At 39.6% G+C, this 20520-nt stretch overlaps 1 protein-coding gene across 9 annotated transcripts in view; it reads right to left on the bottom strand.

The window, feature by feature from the left end:
* Nucleotides 1-20520, bottom strand: part of arhgap44a (Rho GTPase activating protein 44a) — a 314883-nt gene that overhangs the window by 52533 nt on the left and 241830 nt on the right. For 8 of the 9 annotated variants that reach the window (XM_088000491.1, XM_088000494.1, XM_088000493.1 and 5 more), the window contains exons 7-11: nucleotides 15334-15451; nucleotides 12357-12425; nucleotides 6774-6855; nucleotides 2851-2978; nucleotides 737-848 (exon numbers count right to left, since the gene is read on the bottom strand). In XM_088000491.1, coding sequence (XP_087856617.1) covers nucleotides 737-848; nucleotides 2851-2978; nucleotides 6774-6855; nucleotides 12357-12425; nucleotides 15334-15451 — 509 coding nt within the window. The remainder of the gene's footprint in view (nucleotides 1-736; nucleotides 849-2850; nucleotides 2979-6773; nucleotides 6856-12356; nucleotides 12426-15333; nucleotides 15452-20520) is intronic. The other variant, XM_088000490.1, reaches the window with a different exon arrangement.

Raw genomic sequence — 20520 nt, 5'->3', positions numbered from 1 at the left:
ACAGGCAGTGCTCCACTTCAGGGCTTGATAGAGAATAAAAATTCTCTCAGACTTCAGACAACTAAGGTTTACACATAAAATAGTGTAGATGCTAGAAATCTACTAAAAACAGATAACGCTGGAAATACTCATCAAGTTTGGCAGCATCTGTGAAGAAAAACATGCATTAACAGCCTCTATTTCCAATACTAAGGCATTTAGCAGGAGCTGGCAATTGAAAATTGAGACTTTGCATTTTCACTAAAATGATCAGAAATGCAGTGTAGAAGGCTGTTTTGTAGAAATATGACAGAAGCCTATTATACCAGTGTGCATGTTACATTTTAAAAACTCATATTGTAAATTGGTAAACTGAGACATTTAGAAGAACTGCATACAACTTGTATCTACAGAATTTAATGAGATAGAAAAATGAATTTTTAAATGAATATACCCCAAATTTAGATCACACTTTCTTGAAAAGATCGGTTTAATTCTCTTCTACACTCATATTCTACTACTGCACAGGCCTAACCACAATCTGAAGCAACACAGATCAGGTGAAACTTTGTATGAGATTAAAATTGATCAGATTAAACGTAACTCAAAAGTAATCAAGATTAAAACTATCGGCTGCTGTCGTAGAAGATCCAATACCTATTTAAATACAGTCAGTGTAATAAAGAATATGAATCAATTAAGGGTATTTGATTATTACACCTTTCAAAACCACAGCAGTTCCTGCTGTGCATCGTACCTGCCACAGCATGAGGGTCAACAGAATATTCTTGCACGTCCAGCACACCACAGTCAAGAGAAGCTTTCAGCTTTTTAAGTTTGGAGGCAGAAGCTGCTACTCTGAAGAGGCCCTGGGGAACAAACTCTGATCAACAACATCGGCAAGGAATAACATCTAACCATCTCAATAAGGGACACAAAGGGTCACTTTCATTTTCAATTATCAAAAATGTTGCTTATAGCAATGATTTTCTTGTCAAATTAGATTGCTTGAGAAGCATGTTGACCACGAGCCATAATATTTTACTCAAACCCTGCAGCATAAGCACAGTTGGAGACTAATATCGGGGACGTAAATGCTCAGCTAAACATGCAATATACACAGATAGCCATTATATATTTGACATTACGCAAACAAGACAAAGGTTATATCTGGTGTGCAGGAAGAATAAGTTTACTGATTCGAGTATATAAAAGAATACTTAAACTGCAACTAGTGTCACATTCACTAGTGTATTCTGTGTCTGCAAGTAATAAGTCTGCAATGTAACAGTATTATTTTAGAATAGACTTGACATTGCGCAGAGAACAAATGTGATTCAATTTGAAAGCCAAGTACTTGATTCATGAGTGCTATTTTCACATCATGAACTGATCACAAACTCCTCACGTGTGAAATTCAGGGACCCGATTTTACACTCTCCCAGTTTAAAGAAGTATTTTCCACAATTCCGGACAGTTCCGCTGCTGGCAAAGGATTCTACTGGAAGAAGGAGCAAAAGGCTACCTTCTGCAGTTCTCTGTCTACCCTTTTCTTCAGTACTGATATGCCAATGGTTTGGAATAAGGATGTGGAAAAATTTACACAAAACCAATTATTTTTTTCTTCTATTATGTTGAAAATGCTCTTGTCCTGAAAGCAATGGCAAAACTGTCAGCTGTCATAGTCACTGCTCCATTGAAACTGATAGTAACCTCTCGATTCTGCACACGTGCAGAGTAACAGGGAAATGCTAAAGTTGCTGGCAATTATACTACACTTCTCCAGAGGATGTGCTGTTGGGAGAACCATCAAAGTGCAATTAATGGGAACTTATCACTCTTACACTTTTAATCTCATTGTAAAAACCCCTGAAAAAGTTCATCCTTGTTAAACAAAATGTATACAATACACAAATCTCATTCTTATCATAACACTTTGAGCTGAAAAGCGAATCATATATTTGTGGAATGTCAAAATTTCCCTATTATGAGAAAATAATTCCACACATTTTTCACATTCTTTGAACATTTATCACTATTTTAGCTTCTACCTTAAATAAATCATAACCATTTCCTTCAGTACTGGAAAGAATAAGAGGTGCTTTAAATTCACAGTTAGTTCCTTCGAATCCTTACAATATTGGAACAGGACATTCCACACCAACCCTCTGAAGAGCATCACACACAGACCCATTCCCCTACCCAATAAGTCTCAAGGCTAACTCATCTAACCCACACATCCCTGGACACTATGGGGCAATTTAGCATGGCCAATCTACCTATGCATACCTTTAGACTATGGGAGGGCACAGGGACAATGTATAAACTCCACACAAACAGTTGGCTAAGGGTGGAATTGTACCAGGGTCCCTGGCACTATGAGGCAGCACGGTTAACCACTGAGCCACCATGCCATTAATTATGTGTAAATACTGCAATGTGTTCAGTGCCCCCACTACTACTCCACTTCACACAGTGACAGATTTGCACAATGTCAAAAAAGTTGTAACGCAGGTCCCAGAGATAGCTAAGCCTTTGTGCACAGCATTCCTTGAGATCAGCAATGAGTACTGTCACTTCACCGCAAAATCCATCTCAGGCTGGCTGAGGTCCCAAATGACCAGCAGTGATTACAATCAGGTCAAAGAGCAGTTTTCTTATGACAGGAAAAATTTAGTTCTGCTGACACTCAATTTTTATTTTCAAATGCATCTGTTAATCTTTTGAAGTGGGAACATCACAAAAAGTGGGTCAGTAGAATATATTGTTAGCATTGTTCCACAAATACTCTCCGAAACAAAATCAACCTATAGCAGATACAGCAGGAGCGGATGTTAGTGAGCTGATAGATTAAAGAAAGAGAAAGGTTACCTCTTCCTGCATGCCACACTCCAGCAGCATCGTCACACAGGCCTCAATAGGAAACGCAATTTCCCTTCCACTTATCGTGAGGTGCTCTCCCAGTGGCTTACCAAAAGAAGGTTTTTCTATCCAAGCCTCTTTAGCAGGAAGCAAAAATGAAAATATTTCCAGCCATTATGAAAAGCTCAGCACGATGCACCCCAATGAGCTGCTGTAAATGGATGAGCTATCTATCTAATGTGACATCTCTCAGAGATGTTACATTAACCCTTGGAACTCTGAGCCACCACATTTTCATTCAACAGAAAACAAAAACAAGTAAACTTTTACGTAGCAATGTTTATTTTGGATCAGAGTAGGGTTTTTTTGTCTTTTCAAGAACTGTCATGCTTATTAACTGATAGAGACTGCAGTACAATCCTCTTGAAAGAAGATGAGTGATGAGATATTTCCAAATTGCTTTAAAATGGACGAATAATTACAAATTATAAAAGCAATGAATTTTTGGTTTTTTTTATGCTTCTGTTTCCATGTCTATTTTTTAAGAATTTGTTTCGTTCCCTTTATTTTTTTTCTTGAAGGCCTTAGCACCACCCTAGTTAGGTATGAATTATGTTGCAAAGTAGATTATTAATTAGAGTCATTGAGTCACACAGATGTACAGCACAGAAACAACCCCTTCAGTCCAACTCATTCATGACGACCAGATATCCCAACCTAATCTAATCCCACTTGCCAGCACTCGACCCATATCCCTCCAAACCCTTCCGATTCATATACCCATCCAGGTGCCATGTAAGTGTTGCAATTGTACCAGCCTCCACCACTTCCTCTGGCAACGCATTCTATACACACAGCATCCTCTGTGTGAAAAGTTGCCCCTTAGGTCTCTTTTGTATCTTTCCTCTTTCACCCTAAACCTGTGCCCTCCAGTTCTGGACTCCCCCACCCCAGGAAAAAGACTATGTCTATTTACTCTATCCATATCCCTCTTGATTTTAAATACCTTTATAAGGTCACCCATCAGCCTCCGACACTCCAGGGAAAACAGCCCCAGCCTATTCAACCTCTCCCTATAGCTCAATTCTTTCATGATTAAGTTGCAATCACCATGTAATTGTCAATCGCTGTATATCTCTTTAGGATCGGACTGAGCTCTGCATTTTTGGCACCAACTTCCAAACTGGGCCTCTTTAGAAACACAGAGTGTAACTATTTCCAGATTCCTTCTTCATAAAGGACGATTGTCAGGGGAATCCAAGATATGCCCCTTTTATATTGGGTGCCAGCTGCCTTATTCTGGTAAGTAGATTCATTCACTAACTCACTGAAAAAGTATGGAACATTCAAGCAACTTTCCCATGTGTCAGAGTTATGATCCATGCTGATGGATCCGAGAATGAAGCCTGACTTTATAGACCGTACGTTTAATTTTTGGAGTTGTTTAACATGGTGGTTAGTCACTGAAGCATATCCTCGTGAGGCTGCAGAAATTTTTTGTAGAATTTCAACAGTGTGGAAGCAGGTCGTTTGGCCTATCAGGTGCCCCCACCAAAGAACATCTTGCCTACATCTACCTATCTCTGCATTTCCCATGCTAACCCACAGAGACTGTGCATCCCTGGACATTATGGGCAATATAGCCTGGCCAATCCATCTAACCTGCACATCCTTGGAGTAAGGGAAGAAACTGGAGCATCCAGAGGAAATCCACGCAGTGACAGGGAGAAAGTGCAAACTCCACACAAACAGCTGCCTGAGGGTAGAAATTAACTCAGGTCCCCAGTGCTGTGAGGCAGCAGTGCTAACCACTGAGCCACCCCGTGCTGGAATAAACATTCGTTTAGATTAGATTACTTACAGTGTGGAAATAGGCCCTTCGGCCCAACAAGTCCACACCCACCCTCTGAAGAGCAACCCACCCAGACCCATTCCTCTACATTTACCCCTTCTCCTAATTACCCAAGAGGAAATAATCATAAACCAACTGACACAAATTTAGAAGAGGGTTTAGAAAAATCTCAGCACAAAACGCAAAACAAATTTCTAACCTGTTTACAATATGTCGCCCTTACAAAGACTCAAGTTCAGAGAAATTATACTCCAACCTCAAACTGACACTTGCCAGGTACTGCTCCATGGTCTTGGGAGACATTTTTGTAATTCCTCTGGAATCTGTGGAATTGTGGATTCCTCTGGAATCTTTCACAATTCTGAGGCCTAAACTTCCTCAGTTATGACGACTTTAAGACAAACTCTCTTGCCATTGAAACTTCAGAGACCAGAAAACATTTCTGCTGAGATCTCCCACTCTAATCCAGATTGGGAGAACTTTTGGAAGGTTTTAACTGAAAAGTGACCCCAACTAGAATGTTAAACTTCCTGAGCAATTCCTATACAGTCACTGCACAAGGACATTTGAGGGGTCCAGATGTTATCATTGGGAGCATGGTCAGTATCTGACTGTCCAGAGAGCAGAAAGCGTTTTACGAAGCCATCATCTGAGTTTGTGAACAGCAGACTTCTTTGAACTAGTATGGTCAACATGTTTACAGCAGCTCTAATCTCAGCTAATATTTTTAATTGTTCAAATAAAATAACTGTAGAAAATATTACAATAAGTCATTTACATGTTTCTTAGAAAACCAACTAAACAGTGGACATGGGAGAGTGAAAAAGAAGACGTGACTGAAATAAAACTCTTTGCTCAAATAACTTCCCTACTTTGAGCTTCGGATTTCCCCCAGTCTCTCTTCCCAAAGAAAATACACAGAGACATCTACATTGCTGCTGAGCCCCATTTTATACAAATACACATAGCTCTGGCTAGGCCACATTGCAGTGCTATGCATGGACAGTTCTGGTAGCCACATTTTAGAAAAGATGTATCATCCATGGGAGTGGGGATTGTGCAGTGTAGATTTACCAGAATGAGACACAGACTCAAAAGGTTAAGCCACAATGAGAGATTAAACAAACTAAGGCTGCACTGCCCGAATTTAGAAGATTAAGACATGACTTAATCAAAACTTCCAAACTATTAAGGGATATAGGCTGTATAGATAGAAAGAGGTTATTCTGCTAGCTGGGGGTCTAAGACTAGGAGGCAGAATCAGAACGTTTGAGGTAGGAGTGAAATGCTGAAGCTCTTCTTCACATAAAGACAAAAACTGCAGATGCTGAAATGTAAAGGTAGACAAGCAGGAGGCTGGGAGAACACAGCAAGCCAGGCTTCTCCTCCTCCTGATGCCACCTGGCTTGCTATGTTCTCCCAGCCTCCTGCTTATCTACTTCTTCGCATAAAGGTTAGTAGAAATTTGGAATTTGCTGCAAATAACAATAGTTGCTGCATTAATTGGTAATTTTGAAACTGAGCTTGATAGTTTTGTATTAGCCAAAAGCAGGAAATGATAGTGGATAAAGGCACATGTCTCAAATTAGATCATAGATCAGTCATGATTTCACTGAATGGTGGAATAGGTTTGAGGGGCAAAAATGGCCCATTTCTGTTCCTAAGGCTGTCTGTTATGTTGAAACTGGGAAGGGCACTTTTATTAAGACTGACTCAATGGGAACATTGGAACATGAATGGACTGGCAAAGCTCACTAGATAATTAAAATATCAGTGTCAAGATTAGGTCAGGCAGCATCTGAGGAGCAGGAAAATCAATGTTTTGGGTAAAAACCTTCATCACTCCTCTTGTCTTTAGTGAAGTATTTTAGCATTTAACATAGACCTTGTTTACATTGTAGCATAGCGCATCAACATGAATAAAACTTTCTGATTAAGTTCACGTATGTTTAAGAAATATGACCAATTTGTGTATTTTCTACTCCATATTTTAAAAAGAACTAAAAGCTTTCGCTAAGCTTTTACTATAAGAACATGAGAACTTTAATTATCTTACAGAAACAGATCAAAATATTCTTACCTTGTTGTGCTTTAATTTGAGGCAATATGTTCTGTAAAAGCACTAATGACTTCCTGTGATATTCTGCTTGCACTTCTATTAACTGGTGAAGAAAAAAAACATGATTTAAAATCAATAAAAGCACAGAAGGTAATGAAACATCCCCTAATTTAAGTTCATTACACAATGCAATAATTGACAAACTAAAGTAGACAGAAAGGAATTTGTTCAGAAATGTCAACCAATTGGAAAGACAGACTGTGCTTCTCCTGCCTTTGCATGTGCCTCAGAATGGAGATGCCCTCTACTCCTACAACCTCAGCAGGGGCCAGCTGCATTGTCAGTGTTGCCAAGGTTACCACACTGTTTGCCCTCAGAATGGGGCTGGGAGCTCTGAGAGGAGGGCCGCTGTCCGCTATTGGATAGCAGTCCTGCCAGCTGTGTCCTAATAGGCCACCACGAGTAAAGTGATCTCTAGTGACCTAATGTCCACCCACTCAAGACTCACTCCCAGTCCTGGCAGCATGGTGTCCTACCTTCCAGTCAAATACAGTGTAACAAGGTCAGCCGATGGCCTACATAGAATATGAGTTCCCTGATTAAGGCTGTTAACCTGGTCCAATCGGGTGGCCTGGCTGACAGGTATAAACAGGAATGTCAAACATCCTGTTCACTTTGAGAGCTGGCTCTGAGGAAGCTGGATCAGGGTCAAAGATTTTCCAAATGTAAATAAAGGGTGACTTAGTGATGGGCTACTGGCCTGTGTGGAGTTATTTCATGCAGTTTTTAGTGTCACTACTGCACACCAGGATGCCATTTGGCCCATTAGGTCCATGTCTGCTCCGTACTGACCTGTCCAGTCAGTCCCAGGTCACCATTCTATCCTGCAACCCTGCAAATTTCTTTCTCCAAATTTCCTTTGGAGACCCTTCAATGTCTAGGCTTTCCCAATCCCTATCATCATATTACCTTCCCCCTCCCCCATCACCATACACGTTCCGTCTCCTCCATCACCGTATCACCTTCCGCCTTCCCATCACCATATCAGCTTCCCCCTCCCACATCCCCATATCACCTTCACCACCCCCATCCCCATATTACCTTCCACTTCCCCCATCACCATATCAGCTTCCCCCCACCCCCAGCTTCATATCACCTTCCCCCAAACCCATCACCATATCACCTTCCACCTCCCCCATTCCCATATTATCTTCCGCCTTCCCCATCACCATATCAACTTCCCCCACCCCATCACCATATCACCTTTCCCCACCCCATCAACATATCAGCTTCCACGTCCCCCAACATCATACCAGCTTTCCCCACCCCATCCCCATATCAGCTTCCCCCACCCCCATCACCATATCAGCCTCTGCCTCCCCCAATATCATATCAGCTTTCCCCACCCCATCCCCATATCAGCTTCCCCCACCCCTATCACCATATCAGCCTCTGCCTCCCCCAATATCATATCAGCTTTCCCCACCCCATCCCCATATCAGCTTCCCCCACCCCCATCACCATATCAGCCTCTGCCTCCCCCAATATCATATCAGCTTTCCCCACCCCATCCCCATATCAGCTTCCCCCACCCCTATCACCATATCAGCCTCTGCCTCGCCAAATATCATATCAGCTTTCCCCACACCATCCCCATACCAGCTTCCAATACCCCCATCACCATAGCAGCTTTCCCCACCCCATCACCATATCAGCTTACCCCACCTCAATCCCCATATCACCTTCCACCTCCCCATTCCCATATTATCTTCCGCCTCCCCCATCACCATATCAACTTCCCCCAACCCATCACCATATCACCTTTCCCCACCCCATCAACATATCAGCCTCCACTTCCCCCAACATCATATCAGCTTTCCCCACAGCATCCCCATATCAGCTTCCAATACCCCCATCACCATAGCAGCTTTCCCCACCCCATCACTATAACAGCTTCCCTCACCCTGTCACCATTTCACCTTCTATCTCCCCCACCACCATATCAGCTTACCCCACCCCTATCACCATATCAATCTCCGCCTCCCCATTACCATATCACCTTTCCGCTCCCCATCACCATATCACTTTCCCCAACCCCATCACCATATCAGCCTCCGCCGCCCCCAACATCATATCAGCTCTCCCGCCCCCATCCCCATATCAGCTTCCCCCACCCCCATCACAATACCACCTTTCCCCACCCCATCACCATATCACCTTATGCCTCCCCTATCACAATCTCACCTTCCCCCACCCTCACCACTGTCCCAGTTCCTCCACCCATACCACCTTCATCTACCCTCATCACTGTGTCAGCTTCCCCCAACCTCATCAATGTCTGACCTGCCCCACCTTCATCAATGTATCAGCTTCCTTTAGCCTCACCATTATCCCAGCTTCTCCGACCCTCATCACCATCTCTACTTCCTCCAGCCTCATCACCATCCCCACATCCCCCACCCTCAAAGGCAGCAAATTCCGGGCCATTTCAACTCACTGCACAATAGACTCTTCCTCCCATCTCCTCCACATCTCTTGTCCAGAATTTTAAATCTGTGTCCCCCGGCCCTTGTAAAATTCACTAAAGGGAATTTGTTTATCTTATCTCAACACAGTCTTGAACATGACAATCAAATCTCCCTTCAACTTGCTTTATGAAAGAGGAAAAACTCTCTCATTCTAAAATAATTACATATTAATGTGTGTGTTATACCATGTGGACTTAGATGAATATGGAATAACATACATTAATATGTAAAGCCCACTGTTTCAAACTGATGAAGCAATGGGAAACATGATCCTGAATAAATACTTCTTCTGAATTATAGTCTACACTCCCAAAGCTTCAGTGTATGCATTTAACAGAATTACAGATATGTTCAGGGCATCTTCCTAAACCAAAATTGTTTGTAGTCTATACGGTCAGATAGCTTGAAAGGGACACCTCCAGTTGCCGGCATGAACAGAAGGGTACCAAATTTTCCCTTGTCTGATATGTCCAGTGTGAATGTTAGGCACCAAACGGGGTAGCTCTGGACGGATAGTGCTTGTCTGAATATGCAAAGGCCTTTTAAAGATGATGCAAGGTTGGTCTATTCTGCTGATTTGTTCTGGGTGTGGGTGAATGGGAGAATATGGCTAGAATTGGAAGAGAATTGAAATAAAAATGGGTTCAGTTTGTATTTTGTTTTAGGTGTCTCAGGGTGGCGTACCAGCTGAAGAAAAGCATCAGGTGAATGGGCAGGAATTAGCCTTAATCTCCAGATAGTCAAATATCCTCATAAGGCTTTATTGTTTGCAGGGATATTGTTGGGGTGAAAGAAATAGTGAGAGTGAATCCTTTTAATGATGTTTGCAATTAATACTTTCCACGTTTTGTCTAGTGTAATATAATTCATGCTATTTCCTTGTCGAATAATCCTTTGTGTTAAAAATACACCTAATGACTCTTGTGAATGTTTTCAGTGACTGATCTCTATCCGTTTAAAAATAGACAAAGCTAGGTTCTATCATACCAGGTTTTAGCCCAGGATTTGATTTATCCAGTATAACATGCGCTGGGATTATAACACTACTTATGTGGCCTTTACTCAATTAATAGAAAATACTGACAATGGATTAAAAGCACGAATTTGTCAGAGGTTCACTAAGTCCAGGTGTAATTACATTTACTTCCTTGCAGGAGGAAGGTTGATGTTTAAATCAATATTGTGGGTTAATCAGAATTTCCTGTCTATCAACAGACATGGAGAAATTTGTGGGAATAGTATTATGCTAGTTTCTTATTGAATCATAAACAGAAATTACTTGTTAATAGGAAATTTTACTGGTGTGTCGTCATCTCTGAAAAAATTACAGGAAATTAGGTGGACTTACTCAAAATTTAAATTTCTTAATGACTATTCCAGAAGCTAGAAAGCGGTCAGAAAATGAGAGGAAATGTGACAGAATAACCACCCAAGTGCTGACAGATATTTACCAAGCTGTGCTGATAACGGGTCCTGCTTGCAAATGTAGATGTTCTCTACACCTTCACAGTAACAGAAAGCAGGCTTAAATAAAACCACAAGCTTTTCTTGGGCTACTAAATTAGTTCTACATATTCTACATAACAATGACCATGATATATTGGCCTTCTGCACCTGATTATAAGGCAGCTACGTTATCAAGAGCAAACAACCATGTCAAGCTATAAATGTTTCAACAATCAATTGAACCGCGAGTTAAGATTGCAGACTAAATTCAAACTACTTAATACTGTGTCAGAATACTTAATACCATAAATCCAAATTCTACATATTTCACAGAGTAGTTATATTTAGTCATGCGTCTATTTTACTTCTATTGCCTGGTTGATGGAAGGGCAAAAATGTTTGTTTTGCTGATATTCAGTGGTGACCACAATATGAGATTAATGACCGCAATTAAATCACTGCAAATTGTTTTGTAGAAAAGTAAATTGCCAAGGATTAATATAACAACATGTAAAGATTTTAATGCAAACACTAACGAGCATGCAAGATAGTAGGTAACACCTTTGAAGCCATTAAGAAACAAATGCTGTGATTGTAGCTTTCTCTAAATAGAACATAGAATCGTAGGCCTCAACAGGATACTCTTCACACTGCAACCACAGCACCCCATCCCACTGGCACAGACCTGAGGGGGGGAGGATGCTAAAGTTCACAAGAAAGCGCCTAAAACAACGCCATGTTCCTTCTGTACAATGTGTGGTGGAGGAGGTTCCCTTTTGGTCAATATACCTGCACTGGTCAGGCTACAAGCTGGAGTTATACTATTAGTTCTCTCTCACTACAAAGCTGGGAATGCTGCTGGTCTTTGACTAGAGAGAACCAGTGGTATAACTGAACATTGTAGCCTGACCACTGCAGTTATGTTGAGCAAATGGGAGCTTCCTGCACCACACATTCTACAGGTAGAACATGGCATTGTTTTAGGGGCTTTCTTGTGAACTTTAGCATTTTTCCCTCCACGTCTGTGCCAGTGGAATGGGGTTCTCTAAATAGGTAAGAAAAGATAAGTCGTCGTCTTCCTGTTCTTTTGAACTTGTGATAAAATTTTATCTTCCTATACCTAAATAGGAACTATCTAATCTGTAACAACTTTTTATGTGCTTTTACATGAGTACCAAAGACACACAAAGGGCTTTCTCACAAACAGAAGACCATCTGGAACACATAGACACAGGTACAATATTTGGCTTATTCGGGCAGGTGCCTGATCTCCTGAGGAATGTGAACATGCAGTGCAGCCCAATGTATTTCTACTGCTAGCCTAGAAGTAATCATTCACTGGACATCATTTACACCTCACTGAACCAAATAATCTTCAAGTGAAACTGACATTATTCACACAGAATAAAATGAATAAAAATAAAACATTTAAATTTGTAACAACAGTTTCTCAAGTACCCAGTGTTCTGTTTGAAGGGGTAATTAGATCCGAAGGTGATCGGAGGATGTTTTAATCAAATGCAGCATTTCAGTCAAATCACTGAGGAGACTGATTTTGATCAGTTTTATGTTTTAACATCATTTTTGGTTATTTTTATTGCAATAATCCTTATATTTCTATTGTACTCACTGTCTGAAAATAATTTGCATAGTCTATTTCTTTGGCCACAAAACTGTACATGTCCGCTGCCAGTTGATCCTGCATTTGACAGAAAAATGGAAATATGTTAGTGAATTACACACAATTAAGATATTCTAGATTAGATTTGGCTTGTTTTTGGAATGATAGTGAATTATTCTGAGTCAATTTTGAGAACGTGTGAGTGAGATGTAGTCACCCCTTTTTTAATATGTTTTTATATGCCAACCAAGGTATTGCATACTGTACTATGATATCAGAGGGCATTTTTCCTCTTAAATGATAAATGATCTTCTATTTTAGATCGTAATCAAATGTAAATGATCTACAGGAATATTCCTAATCGCTTGCTCATTCTCTGAAAGTGGTTTCGTTTCCAGAATGTAACATCACTAGGCAACAGAAAAGAGGAAAGCTGGCTATATTATTATGAAAGCAATCAATTTTGCACCTATTAGTGAATTGGAAATGGTGCAGCTGGAGTTCAACTCTGGTACATAACTCTAACTAAAAGAAATTAAAAATAAATTACAGTTTAAGTATTGATCCCCTCTTTTATTTCTGTCACCACAGGTGACCAGCCAATTTCAACCATTACCAAAGATTTTCCATCAAAACTGATCGAGCTGTTGGTACTTGTATAATTAGTTTAATCTTGGTGCATTTGGAAATGCTGAAGATTAACGAAAGGGACATTTCAATAAACCGTGTGCATCTTTATAGCTTATACAACTACCTTTGATATATTAATCCAAAGGCTGGTTTGGTGTTCTCACATGTGTTCTAGGAGATTTTGGGGCATTTTTGAAGAAATTACAATTTGCAAACTGGAAAGCTTTTGCAAATACTAGTGCTATGTGCTTTTTGGAGTACAGTGAGCAGTGGGTTTGTATTGTGCTTTGAATACGGACGGGTAATTCTAAAAACCTCTAAAATTTACTTGGTACTTAATGATGCAAAAATGGGATTCATATAAGCCTTACTAACATTTAAATTCTCATAATCACAATGTTCCTCATAATGCAATAAGTTCTCAGTGATAAAAATAACATACTGCAGATGCTGGAAATCTGAGATTAACAGAGAGAGTGCTACAGAAGCTCAGCAGGATTGGCAGCAACCGTGGAATGACAAACAGAGTTAATGTTTTGAGTCTGATACAACTCTTCAGGTCTGAAGAAAAGTCATAATGCTACTCAAAACATTTTTCTCAAGGCATTTTCTCTGATGAAGTTCTCAGCAATGTTTGAAATCTGAATGCTGATCAGGATGTTTTACATTAAAGCTCTTATTTAGCCTTGCTGTCAAATGTTTATGATTTTATCTATTAATTGAATTTATTGATACAGGATAAACCAGTTAAGCTCAAAGTCTAGTTACAGTGGGTTCTTGACCAAATGTGGCTAACAGACACAAAACAGTACAGGAGCCAAACTAGACATAACACAGTACACACGAGAACCTTCAACACTTCTAACTTCAGCTGTTACTCCTTTATATCTTGCAGGTGGTTCTTGACCACACATAAATGAGGAACTTGTATTAAACTGCCAGTATCTGCCTGCAAGTTAAATAAATCTTATGATCTTATTAGTGGTTTACTTTGTGGAATATTACCTTGAGAACTTTTCTTTAACAAATCTACTTTTAATGAACAGGTATTGGTAGTTTCTCTTCAAGGGACATTTTCAGCCATTGAGTGGTCAAACAATTTTTAATTTAATAGAATGATAGAAATGACACAATAGAGGAGGGTATCCAGCTAATTTGATACTCTTGAACTACAATTAAGCAGAACCCAAATTACTGAACTTCGTCATATTTGTTGTTTTAGTAACAACTGACTGATTACAATAGTACAATGCAGAGACAGAGCTCAGAACACGCAGAGGCAATACAACTGACCAACATAGATTTGAGATTTTAAAAATTCTTTTTTTCCTGCAATGCTGTTGGGGTAAAAGCTGTGGCAAACTCATATTTCAATATCACAGCAAGAATAGTTCAGCATTTAAGTATACTTTTCAAAGTGAAAAGAACTCCTCTTGCTTCCGTCCATTGTAATATCGGGCATTCATGAAAATTTACCTTTTATTGAAACAACAGATGGTTTAACAAAAAGACCACAGCATTTATTTTCATGCACCATTCTGTTTGCAATCTAGAGCATACTGGTATCATTACCTGAACACCTCTTGACATTATTAAAATTTAGACATTGTCTTTAAAGTGCACATGATATTATTATAGCCTTATAGACACAATCATTCCACAGTCAAACCCTCTTCCTATCAACTGATCCCATTAGAGCACTGACTAATTTAACATATCATTTTTTGAGCATATGAATCAGGGCTAAAACAAAAAAAGAACTTAATGGAAAAACAGAAAATAGAAGCCAGCATTGAACAGTAAAACCAACATGGCAGACATTACCATATTAGTCTGAATAATATTGTGAATAAGCACTAATTTGTAACAATTGAAAAATTTAAGCAATACCTGCACTCACTCATGTGCTACAATTTATGATGTAAATCTATGCCTTCTGTTCTGTCAAAGCCTCTGGACTACACTCCTCGATTTAATTTGATCTAGATAGTTATGGAAACAGCTAAACACATTAGCCAGATAGTACAATACTGAGCTTTAAAAAGGTAGTAATCTTTTTCACTGTTTTTTAAAATTTGATCATCACCCAATGATTCTTTCTGGAAAGCAGACACATGTAGTCAGGTGATACACAGTGTGCACTGCATTATGATAGTTTGCATTGTTGAACTGCCTAACATTCCCTATCCAGGCAATTGCAAAGCAGCCAAATGGGTGGGGTTCCACAGCACTGCCTATACTTGTGAAGTATGAATGTAGAACTTGTATAACTTGCTGAGGATTGTTGCACTGTGGCTCACACACTGCACATGGTTAGCAGGACATGATTGTACAATACTCCAGTTTTAGCCTGTACCCTGCAGATCTCCACTCGATTCGCTGCTTCCTCCATTTCTTCCCTGAGTGCATCAGCCTTGGCGCCAGACGACTGCAGATTGCTCGACAACCCTGATGACTTTGAAGACTGCTGCCACCTAGATTGGAGAAGAGAAGAAGCTGTGAGCAGAAATGTTTCCAATGGGCAAAACAAATGGAAGATATCCTGAAAAGATCTTTTGCTTCAGTTATATCAAAGTGAGGAAAACTATGAAAACAGACCTGCTAACATACTCAACTCAGCCACATTGGGGAGATCTAAACAATCCTTCGATAAGCACATGGATCATGATGGGATAGTGTAGGGGGATGAGCTGAGAATAGTTCACAGATCGGCGCAACGTTGAAGGCCGAATGGCCTGTTCCGTGCTGTATTGTTCTATGTTCTATATTGGTTATTTTGCATCAGTTTCTTACTGATCTCATATACCAAATATGCACTGATATTTTTCACTGTATACATGCTATCTGTCCAAAAACAATGTAATTTGTTATTGACAGCCAGTGTAGCTTTGGTAGTTAATGTATGACAATACCCATTATTAATGGATTGAACTGTGAGGTTTATTGTGTGATGACCCAGTTTACCGGTCTATATATGTACATCTAATAGAATACATCTATCAGCCTTTAAAATAGTCTTGAACTATTCTCAAACAGACAATGAATCACATGTAACCTTTACAGAATGTTTTCTTATAATACATTTTTGCCATTAATACTTTCCAGCCAATTTATTATCGAGTTATCTTCCTTGGTCATAATCTGAACAAACCAGTTTCTTTATTCAGGTTCTTTGGGATGCTTCCTATTGTTAGGAAGCTGGATGACACTTACAGTGATGCAGTGATAAGTGACTGATATTCCTTGTCCCAATTGGTACACAGAGTGCAGAGGTCAGAAGCCTCCTCAACACACTGCTCCTGAGTTTGAGAATCAAATCCCATCATGCAATGGCCTTGGAAGTGTTCATATGAATATGGTTCTCCACTCATTGGTGCCAAATGTAAAATCTCTCAGCTTTGTGTCACCAGGCAGCAGATGTTCATGCAATTTATGACACAGTGTTTAACGTGAGGAAAATTTAAACTCAGAGATGAGAGGACATTATCCTTTCACGTGACTGTACCATTCCATCTTCAGCTTTTTTTTTACTGGGTTAAAAACAAATCAGCATTTTAAACAATGTCCTGAGCCAGAGTCTCAAGGTATTTCAGTCACATTTTACATGTTTAAAGCTGATTCATTTGACTCAGGGATAACACCAAGTGGTGTATTGTGATTTGATGCTAACAGTGTGGATAAACAAGCAATAATGACTGACACACTCTTCACATGAAACACAGCATTCCACACACTGTAACATCATAGACTTTCCAGAATAATCACATGCAATAGCAACACATAAAGTAAATGGTCAAGTAATACATTGAGTATATTTTGTACAGACCACAAGAGTTGGAATGGAATGCAACTCTCAATCCTTTCCACTGGAAATCATAAGTAGCCAAAGTAAAAATGTAACTATATATAATTTTCATTTGAATGTTAAAAAAAAACCCTTCTAACTGTTGTCAATAATTAACTGTAGATTCCAATAGAGTCATACAGCATAGAAACAGGCCCTTTGGCCCACCATGTCTATGCCAATCAAACTACACAATCCAATTTAGCCGCACTTGGTCCATAGTCCCTATGTCACTAGGTACTTTAAATGCTCAGCCAGATGCTTCCTCAATGTTGCAAGAGTACTTTCCTACACCATCCTCTCAGATAGCATGTTCCATATTTCTACCACCATCTAGGTGAGAAAATCTTTCTTCAAATCCCCTCTAAACCACTTGCCGCCTCACCTTAAACTAATGCCCTCTGGTCTTTGACAGGTCAGCCATGAGGATTCTCATGATCTACTCCGTCTACACATCTCATAATTTTGGTATATCTCAATCAGATATTTACCTCAGCTTCCTCTGCTCCAAGAAAAACAAACTCAGCCTATCCAGTCTCTCCTCATAACTGAAACTTTTCATATGAGGCAACATCTTGATGAATCTCCTCTGCATCATCTTCAATGCAATCACATCCTTCTAATTGTGTGGTGACTAGAACTGAACACAGTACTCTATCTGAGGCCTAACCAATGTTTTATAAAGTTGTTTCATAAAGTGACCATGGCATTGATGAGTTAAGGATGGGGGTAGGGACTAAAGAAAGGAGACAATGTTCATGTTCTAAGATTGTTAAATTCAATGTTGAGATCTGAAAGTGTAAGGTACCTAGGTGAAAGATGAGGTGTTGTTCCTCAGCTTGTGTGGAGCCTGATTGGAACACTGCAGCAGGCGTGAGACAGAAATATTGGCATGGGAACACAGTGATGTGTTGAAGAGGCAAGCAACTGGAAGCTCCCACCTAGCTGTTACCTCTCCAACACCCTAATGGGTTTGCTCCAAAACTACTGCATTAGCTGCAAAGTGCTTTGAGGCATATGGTGATGGTGAACTGTGCTGTATAAATGCAAGTTTATTTTCACCAGTGTTTGAATTTGTCTGTAAACCTTGAACTTTGTATTTAATCAATTGCTTCCTAAAAATCATTATTTCACATTCACACACCTACTGAAGGGAAAGTGAATTTAATTATTTTATTATCACTTAAGTGCATTAATTTTACTTTCATGCCTCCAAGTAATGCAAACATCATTTCAATGAATTAACTAGGCTACATCTCACTTGCCATTTTAATGGTAGCTAGGTTCAGTAGGCGCATACTTGTCTTTGGATCAAAAGATTGTCAGATCAGCCCACACTCTAACGGAAGATGGCATTTCAATGTAGGTTTGAGCAATTACAATTATGTGAGGTGTCAGCTGTCAGAGGAAAGTGTGGACTTATCTGCTTATCATGCTAAAGAAGAACTGGAGCTTCTCACAAATCCTAGTCAACGTCTTCACTCAAACCCACCTTCACAAAAAGGTTATCTGCATATTTATTTCACTGCTCTTTGCATAAGCTCGCTTTGCAAAATGGCTGTTATGTTTGTTGATATAGCAACCTTGGCTGTACCTTAACCAAATTAATTGAATGTAAATGCTTTGTAACATCCCAAAGGGCATAATCTGGCATTTATATGAATGCAAACTCTCCTCTGATGGTCAGATTGTGTTTCCATTAACTCTGAAATCCAGTGGAACTAGATCTACACTATACATCTGAGCACCATTCAACATTCTTTAAATAATGGGCTACTTAAAGCTAATAAATATCCTCCAATGTTCTGGTTTGAAGTGTTACTACTTGAAACTCCAACTGATGTCCTTATTTCATCTGATTTCATATGACAAGATCCAGCTGAATCTTATTAAGTTCCTTTTATGAACACATACCTTGGAATCATCACCAAATTTGATCGTATTGCAAAATGTTTTCTGATAGTCAAAGCATTGCATATCTAACATTACTTTAGAGCTTTGCATTTGCAAGTCAATTTTCAGCCCAGTTAAGACTTTATAGGATGTCCTTCTCTGCTTTTTATTTCTATGTGGCATTATTTCACATATATATTCACAGAATTCCTTTGGTACGTTGGTAAATCATGTTATTTAATTTATTGTTTTGTTCAGCTATACAAATTATTCAGGTTGAAGAAAGAAATTACCCACAAAACCTATTGGATTGTGGCAAATATCCAATAGGCTCACTGATCTTTATGGCAAGGTTGAGTCTCAGTGGCGTCGGAAATCGAGTGCACCTGCCAGCTGTACAATTCGGACTAAAGGACAACAACACATGAAGCCTTTCTAGCATTCTTCTTCTGCTTGAGTTCTCAACCCAAAGGCAAGTCTGACTCACAGCGGTGTAATCTTCACCGCAAGTAGTGCAAGGAGGCAAGTCCTAAATCTTCTCTAGCCAGAGCAGGAACTGTTAGCACCATTCTATTGACATTGGCCATTCAACCAACTGAGCCAACCACTCCCCACTGAGTCCAGGTTGCTGTGGTACCATATACTTTATATACATGTTGTAAATTGGATCTGTGGATAGTGACTATAAAGACTCCAATTTTCTTTCCACCATACTGTTGACCAAGAATCTCTCCTGCTCATACTTACTGCCATTGGCATGAGCAGAAGGATTTACAAATTGATATGTAACCTGTCTGTTGTGTTTGGAACTAACTTTCCTTGGTCGTCAAGACCTGGGTTGGGATTTGAACCTGCAGCTGCTGGCTCACATGTTACCACTGCAACTCCACTTTCTAACATTAACTGTACCCAGACACCAAAATGACATTGTAAATGAGATTCAAGAATAAATAGCTTCTTCCTGTGCCATTTAGACTTGTGAATTTACAGTAATCAATACAGGTTATGTCAGGAAAAGTGAAACCAATTTCTTAATGATTCTGATTGTGTTGCTAGCACACAAATGACTTAATTGACTGAATCAATTCCACTTACTCGAGAGGGATTTGAATTATATTCTCTGGACTGGTCCGATAGCATAAACACAAGTATTAAGCTTTCCGAGATCACAATAAACTTATTAAAATGCACCAAAACAATTCAAAAAAGCTGATTATACATTAAAACATACATCATCCAGAGTAAATCTTCACTTCATGAAGTCCTACATTTTATGAGACACTCACTTCCACAGCTACATTTCAACATGTCACAGCACAGGGTTAAGGGCAGGATGAATCCAACTCAATTTCTGAAGAATATTAGAAGAGGTGAAGAGACTCATGTGTCCAGAATGGGGAGCTCGGTTAAGTCTGAGTCTAACACCAGGAATGGCCTAAAAAGAAGTACGATTCTAATAATCAAAAGTTCTCACTCTCCACGAGGCCCAGCTTCTGGTTTGGTGTATAAGGCATTAGGACAATGGTAATGCACAATCCTCAAAAGAATTTCCATTCTTATTAGCATTTCAATTTTTTTCAGATTTTGAAGTAGCCTTATGAGCACAAAGTTGGATTATTGTTAAAGTTCAAATGTGAACTTTTGGCCAGGTGTCTGTCCTCTTTCTAAATAGTCTACAGGTTGTTTCTACCCAACATTTCAATTGTCATGTTCAAGCGAAATGTTTGGATTAACAACTGTACTTGGGAAATTGCCCAAACCATCAACAATTGTTTTTGTTGGAACCACTTAACCAATACTGATTTC

This window comes from Chiloscyllium plagiosum, unplaced genomic scaffold, assembly GCF_037043375.1.
Source record: "Chiloscyllium plagiosum isolate Xiang-an unplaced genomic scaffold, Cpla_swu_hap1 HiC_scaffold_25, whole genome shotgun sequence".
Classification (NCBI taxonomy): Eukaryota; Metazoa; Chordata; class Chondrichthyes; order Orectolobiformes; family Hemiscylliidae; genus Chiloscyllium; species Chiloscyllium plagiosum.
Note: the sequence above shows the minus strand (reverse complement) of the source record. Positions and strands in the feature narration are given on the sequence as shown.